We start from the raw sequence: 10,497 nt of genomic DNA, 5'->3' as shown, positions 1-10,497 counted from the left end.
AGCCTGACACGACAGTGCGCCGGGGATGAGGGAGTGCGCCCCTCTCATGCACGCTGCAGGCACGGCTCCGCCTACCCCAGCCAGTCCCTCGGGGGTTGGCACCCCTCGCTGTCATTCTCGCTCGTGGTGTTTACCTCCTAGCCAATCCTATTTCCGGAGTTCGGGTTGCCCCCTCCCTCTTCAACAGCCCCTTGGCTCGGGCTCCAACCCCTCCTCCCACAGACATACACAAACGGCGCTTTTATTTCCGCCAGCTCACGGCAAATCAGGACGGGAGCGTGCTCTCGGGTCCGCCCCCCCCGACTGTCATCCAATCGGGGTGCAGAGGCCGTTTGTGTGTCTTGGGGCTTGGACGCCGTTCTCTGTGACGCATGGGAGCGGGGCGGTGCCATTGGTCCTGATGGCCCCGCCCCAAGGAGGGAGGATCCCTCACTGTTTACTCGAGCAGCTTCTGCCGCGGTCGCTGTAGTAGCGTCGAGTGGGTGGCGGGGGCTGGCCGCGCGTCCCGCACCACCCAGCGGCTGAGCCCTGCGCTGGCAGGGGGCCAGGCGCGGATCGTGCGCGGGGCGGGCGCCGGACCACTCGGTCACTGGTGTGGGGCGCTGAGGAGGCGGACAGCGGAGCCGGGGGCCATGAAGACAGAGATCTCCACTGCCGCGGGCTTCATCACCCGCCTGCTGCGCACCCCCGGCGGCATCGGCGACGAGCAGCTGCGCTGCTTCAGCGAGTCACTGCAGGAGGCGCTGCGAGGTGTGGGCGGGCGGGGGCAGCCCCGAGTGCCGGGATCGGCCTGAGCCCCTCTGTCGGGGAAGCAGGGTTCAGAGCCCTTGAACTGCCCCTAACGCGCCCCCCCCACCGGAGGTGTCGGAGATGCCCCAGACGGGCAGTCCAGCACCCCGCACAGAGGAGCCCTCGCCCTCTGCTCCCTTGTCTCTGCCCTTCCATCCCGCGGCGCGTTACGGTCTCTCTTCCCTTGTTCGGGCCGGCGGGTGGTTGGCGCTAGGGAAACCCTCCACCCCTCTCCCGGCTGTGACTAAATGACCCTCCATTCATTAGTATCCCCCCTTCCCAGGGTTAGTGCTGTGAATCCCTGTGCAGCTGGAGGGCCCTTGATAAAGTGATTGAGGGAAGGTGATCGTGTAGGAGTTGCCTGGCCTCCTTGTGCCAGCAGTAACGTTTCTGTCTTTCTCTTTGTTCCCTCGCGCAGACCATTATAAACACCACTGGTTTCCCCTGATGCCCTCCAAGGGTTCAGGGTACCGATGCATTAGGATCAACCACAAGATGGACCCCTTGATAGGGAAGGCAGCCGGCATGATTGGACTGAGCCATCAGAGACTCTTCCAGCTCTTACCCAGTGAACTGACTCTTTGGATTGACCCCTTTGAGGTGTCCTATAGAATAGGAGAAGATGGGTCTATCTGTGTCCTTTATGAAAGCCCCCAACCAGGTCTGAAGACTGCAAAAGCTCTGGAGAGTAGAAACAGCTGTAAAGAGGAATGGAGAATTGGCAGATCAAGCCCTTCCAAAAATTACAACATGATGACAGTTTCTAGTTAAAAATTAACATTTCTTGTACAATGATGTATGTATGTATCCCAGTTTCATAATGAAGTTAGATGATGTAATTGAGATGTTGATTTTCACCCCATAGCCATTAAAGTTGTAGCAGTACTGCCAAGTTCTTTGTTGTGGCCAAGGGCTAATGTATAAGCAGTTCTTTAAACTGCATGTAATTTTCTGGATTGTATACTGTAAATGAAATGTACAGTCAGCTGATTGTTCTACAGATATATATTTTGACAGAATCCTTGGCTATTTGTAATAAAAAGAAAAGTAACTTAATTCTTTCTTTACAATGGCTTTTAGTTTATAATAACTTTCCACAAGATTCCTGTACTTACTGAGTAACTTCTAGGAAAAAAAAACAGCTCTGACCAACTGTAATTAAAAATCTCTCTAGTGACTTGCCTATACAAACTTTTCTCAGGGTCATAAAATTACAGCTGGAAGGCACAAATGACAAATATAACTTTCCTGCTAACAGATTTCGTAGCGAAGAAGTCCTATCGTGCCCAAGCAGCTTTCAAAAAAGGAATTGCCTCCCTATAAACTTAGACTATCTTGGAGCAAAACAATACAGTAGAGACATGCTCAGACAACTCTGTTCATCCAGTTTTCAGTACAATATATAAAATCTTTTAATGAATATAAGATATTTTTCAGAAAAGTGTGGTTCTTTCATCGTGTCAGTTCACCTTGACTTGTTTTGATCTATAGACTTTTTTTTTTCTTTTCAGACCTGCTCATATATAAATTTTGAGCAGTTAGGAAGGTAGAATACACCTGACTTAGTAAAGGACTTATTTATGCTCCTTGGTGTTTGGCTGTTAAATTGGAGTGAGTTTTCAGTTAGTCATAAACATCTTTAGTACAGAGTAGGATAGTATATTCATCGTAAACCATATGGAAATTTTACAGTTGAATGTAGTAATGTCTCACCTATATCCTATTTTACAAGAAATCAAAAATTTACAGTACTAATAAATTGTAAAACTGTACATTTTATGCCATTTTAGTCATTTTTTAAAGTTTAATTTGGTAAAATTATGTTAAATATGGTCTATGGTACTTTATCAACTACAGAGAGTTTGATGGAAGCACTGGTTTTAATAAAAAGTAGGTTAATAGCCTGCCAAATAGTCTGCTACGTGGGAGATTTTGTTATTAATGCTTCACCAAAAGATAGAATGAAATTGTTTGACGTGGGTTGTTTGTTTTTTAGTAGTCATAAGATATGAATTTTAATAGAACCTTTGAGGATTGCATACCGCCCGTGTTCATGTTTTCAGTAGCTCTGTACTAGATCATAATTACGTGGTTAATGAAAGAGAGCTTTGTCTACTGTCAGCATGTTAGCAATAAGCCTTGCAAAATGTCTCATTAACATGGCAAAACATGCAGTTGATGGACAAGTCCAGGCAAGTTAGAAATGGTCCTTGTAACTTAGCTGAAAATAATCCATTTCTGTTATGGAAAAGCTGGTGGGCTTTGTAACTGCTGGTTACATCCTAATTAACTAGGTGACAGTGGTTTTATGTAACAGGAGCGATTAATCTGAACAGAAAGCATAATTGTTACATTCTTAAAAAAAAAAAAAAAACCTTAAATATTAACATACACTAAAATAACTTTGTACTATGCTTCTAATATGCCACTCCTACCACACACAAATGTAACAATCAGTTCTAAACAGATGTTTAGTAGAAAAAGTAACTGAAAAAGAGAAAATAAAAGTTTCTGGAAGAAGAAGATTTTTTGAAAGATGGTAGAGATGCAGTATTTTTGTTTCCTGATTTAAAACTACAAAATATTATTCCTTGTTTACATTCTCAAGAGGGTATAGTCATGCCTAGTTTTCATTGAATGGAATTTTAGATTTTATAATAGATAGATGAAAGTTGTGTTAAAATGGAGTTTAGTTAGACTAAACCTGACCTTGTAATATTTATATAGTTGGAATAAATTTATGTCTGTATAGGGCGAGACACTGCATAGTGAACTGTTTCAGCCTAAGATGATGTAATATTACACATATAATGTATTATCTATTAGGAATGTTCTAATAATGCTAAGGACTGTAGTATGATTGTCTTGTATGGTAGCACTGTCTTTTGCATGGAACTGCATAGCAAAGAATTCCAAAGAAACAAGATTGGGGCAGGGGAAATAAAAGAACCAGTTTCAGTAACCTCTGGGTTCTTTCAGGGCAGTCTTGCAGAAGCTAGAAAATTATTATTTCAAGCTGTGAAATTACTGGTTTGTGCTTCGTTTGGAGGAACACGTCTTTGGGTGCTAGCTAAAGAGCAGCAGGTACATTAGCTTTTTAGGACATTTTAGGGTGCTTTGTCTACTGCAGAGACAGTTCCCTGGCTGTGGTTTGACATGTAGACAGAGTATTAAAAAGATGGAAATGGCGAGCTTCGTCAAAATGTTTTTCTTGCATGTTGCCTTCCGTGAAATTCTAAAGTGGATAAAGTGATAAAATAGGTTTTTGAGGAAAAAAACCCATCTAAAGATAGTTTTAATTAAGATACAATATAGCTCAAAGATATCTCATCATGGAATAGGGATTATAAATTCTAATTCTATAGTATGAGACAATATAGTCATGTAATGTTTTAAGAAAAGTTTTGTAAATGAGTTCCAATAGTTCATGGATTAGGGACTCAATCTTATGGAGCTCCAGGGGCCTCTCTATAGGTTAATCTTTCTATCTACCCAATGGGACTCCGGGCTCAGTCTAGAAGATACCATCAGAGCTACTTAGTTTTGAGGTTCTCAAACTGTGAATTCATGTCTCCAGAGATAACATGCTTGTTAACAGCAGAAATGTTTTTAAATAAATAAATAATATACAGAGATGAGAAATAACAGACCTGAACCCCATTGTCCCTCTGCAAATTCGTGTACAGAGTCAATCCCTTGCTTCTCCCTAAAAGTGCAAAGTTTCGAAAACTTCAATGAATAGAAGATTGTTGGGGGCGAACTAGATCTGGACAAGAAGAAGTCTGGAGATAAATGTGAGAAGGGAGGGACAGGCAGTAGAAACAAAAGTGAAACTGTTTGAGCAGCATATTCCAGAAGTCTTGAGGTCTTTCTGAGTGTAGCCTTCATTGATTTGAGATCTACCATACCATTCTCTCACTAGAAGAAAAAACCTAAAATAGCAGCAGGCTGTAAAAGAGACCCAGTTTGGGAATATTTTAATGAAGTTTCTCTACCTGTGGGTAAGACAGGCATGCGTGCAAAATGCAAACAATGCAACAAAGAAATGCAAGGCCTGGTGGCCCAAATGAAACAACATCATGAGAAGTGTTCCTTCTCAGGAGAAAGCTGTGTTGAAGATGATGAAAGGAACATGTCTGAACATGGAGGTTCTTTAGGTTGGTAAACTTTTTTATTCCATACTTCTTTCTTAAGGACTGCTTGTCTTCCTTCTGGACTATTCTTGAATTCTCATGTTTGAGCAAAAAATATAGTTGTTACTCTATGGTACTATCATTTAGATGCCATTGTGATAAAAAAATAAATAGCTGAAATAGGCAGCTCTTCCTTTTACAATTTCAACTTTAAAGTAGTACTGAGTGTCAGTGAATGCAATGAGTAATACTAAATGGGCAGTATAGTAGTAATAATTAAATAACTGCATTGACTTATTTTGTTTAGGAGAATCAATCTTCAACCTACAGGATTCTGAAGACTATCCACCTTCAAGATCATCATCATTTTCTATAGTTTCAGAGTTATCTGCCAATGATAGTGTTTCAGTCACATCATGTATGTCACAGAGCCACAGTATATCACCTGTAGCAAAAAGAAAAAAAAAATCTCCATCATCCCAAAACAACCATAGATATATTTGTGATAAGAACCAGCAGATTACAAAAAGAGATAACAGAAAAAACTGCCCGGTTTATTTATGCAACAAACTCTCTTTCCCATATGATTGATAACCCACACTTCATTAACACGGTTCAGTCATTAAGACCAGATGTCACAGGCAAATTGCTGGATAAAGTGTATGAAAGAGAAATTGAGCAGTGTGCAAAAAGTCTAGAGAGTAAAATTGTTAACCTGAGTCTTGATGGGTGGAACAATGTCCACAATGATCCTGTTGTATGTGCTTGTGTGACAACAGAAGAAGGGAACGTCTTCCTTACAGAAACAATTGATACATCAGGAAATGCACACACAGCAGAATACTTACAAGAAGTAACAGTAAAAGCTATAACAACAAAAATTTGAATGTTTAGTATGCAGCTTGGTCACAGACAATGCTGCAAATGTATCCAAGATGAGAAGAAATTATTTAGAAGAGAGTGAGGAGAGTCCCAAGCTAATAACATGCAGTTGCAGTGCTCATTTGATGCACCTCCTAGCCAAAGACTTCAGTGTTCCAGAAACAAAGGCTAATGTTAAATTGCAAAATACTTCCGTAACAACAACTTTGTAGCTGCTACTCTGAAAAAAGTGGGAGGAACCAAGTTAACTCTCCTACAAGACGTGTGATGGAACTCAGTAGTGGACTGTTTTGAGCACTGTATCAAGAACTGTCCTAATCTGATGACAGTTTGTGAACAAAATTGTGAAAAAAATAGATGGCACTGTCACAGCCAAAGTTCTCAACATTGGGCTTAAGAGAAATGTTGAACACAGGCCGAGTACCCTGAAGCCAATTTCTGTAGCCTTGAACAAAATGCAGGGAAATAGCTGATTTATTGCTGATGCTGTTGAAATTTGGAAGGAACTGAGTGAGATCTTAAAAGAGAAATATGTAATGACAGAGTTACATTACAAGCATAAAAAAAAAAACCCAAATGGGACAAGCACAATCTCCATCTTATTTTCTTGCAAATATTCTCAATACTCAGTACCAGGGTCAGACCTTAACTGCTGAAGAAGAGGAGTTGGCTATGACATGCAGTGCCGTAACAAGGGCGTGGCAAGTGAGGCACTTGCGCTGGGGCACACAAAGCTCGGGGAGGGGCGCAGAAAACGGTGGAGAGAAAAGGAAAAAAAAGCTGCTGCCCTCGAGTGTCTACCGGCCCCAACTTGCTTCCCTCAACTTCCCTGGCCCCGAGCAGAGAGTCCCTGTCTTTCCCCTGCAGCAACTGCTCCGCAGGGTCCTAGTACCCCCCTTTTCTATTGCTCGATCAGACTGTGAGCCTGCCCTTCCCCCTCAGGCCCTTTTGTTTTCCAATGGGACTCTCCAGCAGCACAGCCCCCCGCCCGCAGTCACTTCTCCTGCCCCATGCTGGGCAAGGAGGCAGCCCCATCCCTCACCCTCAGTGAGGCTACAGTCAGGGTCAATAGCAGGGGAGGAGGCACACACAGCACCCCCTGGCACCCACTGGGGGGAGGCAAGGGAGATTCCTGGACCTGAGAGGGGCCCTAGGAGCACATGCAGTGACAGTGGTGGGGGTGAGTGTGCTGCTGGGGGGGACTGCTCCCCCAGAGCTCACTGCTGCCAGCAGGGAAAGGGCTGGGGGGGAGTCCTCTCTGGCCCCTGTCCGGAGCAGTCTGCCTGCACCCCAAACTCATCCCCATCCCTGCCCCATCCCAGAACTCACACCCCAAGCCAGAGCTTTCACCCCCTCACCGCACCCTCTGCCCAAGCCCTGAGCCCCTCCAGCACCCAAACACCCCATACTCAGTCCCAGACAGAGCCCTTACCCCTGCTCTTGCCCTGAGCCCCTCCCACGCTCCAAACCCCTCATCTTCAGCCACAGCCCACAGCCCCTCCCATCCCTAAACCACCTCCCAGAGGCTGAACCCCAGTCCCCTGCCCCAGCCTAGGGTCTGCACCCCTCCCTCACCCAAACTCCCTCCCAGAGCCTTGGGCGGGTGGCGGGGGTGGAGTTTGGGCAGGGGCTGGTTCTGGGCACGACCAAAATTTCTACAAACCTGCCGCCCCTGATCCTGCCCTGCAGACCTGAACTCCCAGCATTCTCAGGACACATGCTGATCCCTAGTGACCACTGCTGATATCCAGTGCCTCCCTCCTCTCTTAACCTTTGAGTCCCTCTCTGGATTGCAACTGGACTGGAACCAAAGACTATCTTGGAAGCAACATTACCAGCCCAAGCAGTCAAAAATCATGAGTTAGACCTCCCAAAATCACAGGCTCTACCACCGCCCCTTCATTCATTCTTCGGCAGCAATTCAGCAGCAGGCCCTTCCCTCCAAGAGGACTGAGGGACCCGCCACTGAATTGCCGCTGAAGAGCCGGCCCTGGGGGAGGGCACAATTTTGTATTCTTGCCTCAGGCACAAAAATACCTAGTTACGGCTCTGATGACATGGACATCCAGCAGTCATCCCTCCTATCATAAACTTAGTCCCAGATTTGGACCTTAGCGTCCAAAATATGGGGGTTAGCATGAAAACCTCCAAGCTTAGTTACCAGCTTGGACCTGGTACTTGCTGCCACCACCCAAAAAATTAGAGTGTTTTGGGGCACTCTGGTCCCCCTGAAAAACCTTCCCTGGGGACCCCAAGACCCAAATCCCTTGAGTCTCACAACAAAGGGAAATAATCCTTTATCCCTTCCCCCCTCCAGGTGCTCCTGGAGAGATACACAGACACAAGCTCTGTGAATCCAAACAGAGTGAATCTCCCTCTCTGTTCCCAATCCTGGAAACAAAAAGTACTTTCCTATTCCCCCAGAGGGAATGCAAAATCAGGCTAGCAATCCAACACACAGATCTCCCCTTTTTCTTCCTCCCACCAATTCCCTGGTGAGTACAGACTCAATTTCCCTGAAGTAAAGAAAAACTTCAACCGGTCTTAAAAGAAAGCTTTATATAAAAAGAAAGAAAAATACATACAAATGGGCTCTCTGTATTAAGATGATACAACACAGGGTCAATTGCTTAAAAGAATATTGAATAAACAGCCTTATTCAAAAAGAATACAAATCAAAGCACTCCAGCACTTATATTCATGCAAATACCAAAGAAAAGAAACCATATAACTTACTATCTGATCTCTTTGTCCTTACACTTAGAAACAGAAGACTAGAAAGTAGAAACTACTTCTCCAAAGCTCAGAGAAAGCAGGCAGGCAGACAAAAGACTCAGACACAAACTTCCCTCCACCCAAAGTTGAAAAAATCCGGTTTCCTGATTGGTCCTCTGGTCAGGTGCTTCAGGTGAAAGAGACATTAACCCTTAGCTATCTGTTTATGACACCTCCATAATGCCAACTATAATAAACTTCAGAGCTAAGCATGACCCATTCAAGAAATATATGTTTGCTGCTGATGTTTTAAAGAAAATCACAGACACTCCGATTAGAGACTGTTGAAGTGATAATCTGACTTTTAACAGCAGTATCTTCTTCTGATGGTATAGAAAGAATATTTTCTTCCTTTGGACTAATTCATTCCAAATTGAGAAATCATTTGGGACCTGAAAAATCAGGAAAGCTTATTTTTCTTTTCCAGATAATGAACAAACAGGAAAATGAAGATGAAGACGACATTAGCTGCAGAAGCCAATATTTTAAGTTTATTATGTTGACCTGGCTGACATAGTCAATTTAATTTTTTTTTAAATATTTCATTTAACTATTTTAGTTAAAAACAGTTTTAACAAAAACAAACCTGATTTTAAAAAACTTGAATGTTTAACTAAATTCAAAAATTCATGCTTGTTTTGTTAAAATATTGTATGTTTGCTGTTGAAGAAAAAAATCCAGAATACATAACTTTGTTGTTGTTTTAGTTAAAACAATTTAAATATCTGTCTAATGATGTTCTCCTCCTAATACAGCATGGCAAGAAAATCCTCCAAATATTAATGATTAACCTGTTGAATTGGAGATAGTTCACCTCCCAGTGACTTCATAAATATCTGCTTCAATTACCTTTGGTAAATGAAATAGCCAAACAATCATTCATTTTCTGATACAGCTGTAAAACTAAACTGAAAAGTTTTCAAAATAAATAATTTAAAAAATGTATAAAGTTTCCTTCTAAAAATGAAACCTACATCTGTCTCTGAGTGGTGAAGAATATGTATTAAGGTTATAATAGCCAACAAGAATGCATTTTTATGTAGAAATCATGATTTAAATCAAATCCACCCTGTGGCAATATTTTGTCTAATCTTGCTTAGAACATAAGGTGGTATAACTGATGACTTTTCAAGTATAGTTGTGCACTTTTGGCCCAGTGTGGATGTTTAGGAAAGGGTAGTCAGTGTTCCACAGTAACGATGATTATATTATACAAGAAGCTCTAAATGTGTATGTATGCCACTTTGAGTATCTCGGTGGAAGAACTGATTATAGGAGAAACAGCTGGAGGGGAAAACACTGGGAGAAGGAAAAAGTATAGCTTCAGGATAAGCATTGATTTGTTTCTCCAAGATACTGCTTTGAGATAAAGTTAAAATAACCTTGTCCTTGTTATGTATTACAAATCTGTCTGAGTTCTTGATGGTAGTGATGCTGTTATGGAGAGGTCTACGCCAATTTTCATTTCTACTATAAGTGGCACTATGAGTGATTGTGCTGAGACTCCATAGAATCATAGAATATCAGGGTTGGAAGGGACCTCAGGAGGTCATCTAGTCCAACCCCCTCCTCAAAGCGGGACCAGACCCCAACTAAATCATCCCAGCCAGGGCTTTGTCAAGCCTGACCTTAAAAATCTCTAAGGAAGGAGATTCCATCACCTCCCTAGGTAACCCATTCCAGTGTATCACCAGACTCCTTGCCCATTCTCTCTCAAAAAAGCTAAAAATATTGGGTGTTATAGGGATGGGAATTTTTTGGGGAGTCAATGGAATTAAAGCTCTTTCTTTTCTAGAATATGGGTTTGCATCCTATTGGTTTGGCAGCAACTGAAAGCTGGAGCTATCTAAAGGCTGTTCAGTGAGTTCTGTAAAATGAGGTAGTAGTCTTAATTTCTTATGGGACAAGTGTTTGTATC

General features: G+C 42.9%; 1 protein-coding gene across 1 annotated transcript; it reads left to right on the top strand.

The window, feature by feature from the left end:
• Positions 1 to 460: 460 nt before the first annotated feature.
• On the top strand, positions 461 to 2,710 carry LOC127053356 (protein BTG1-like). Its single transcript, XM_050957934.1, has 2 exons — positions 461 to 750; positions 1,208 to 2,710. The coding sequence occupies exons 1-2, from the start codon at positions 633 to 635 to the stop codon at positions 1,558 to 1,560; spliced, it is 471 nt and encodes a 156-aa protein (XP_050813891.1). The 5' UTR covers positions 461 to 632; the 3' UTR covers positions 1,561 to 2,710.
• The last annotated feature ends 7,787 nt before the right edge of the window (positions 2,711 to 10,497 follow it).

This window comes from Gopherus flavomarginatus, chromosome 6 (assembly GCF_025201925.1).
Source record: "Gopherus flavomarginatus isolate rGopFla2 chromosome 6, rGopFla2.mat.asm, whole genome shotgun sequence".
Classification (NCBI taxonomy): Eukaryota; Metazoa; Chordata; order Testudines; family Testudinidae; genus Gopherus; species Gopherus flavomarginatus.
The sequence above is the reverse complement of the archived record's forward strand: the minus strand, read 5'-3'. Positions and strand labels throughout refer to the sequence as shown.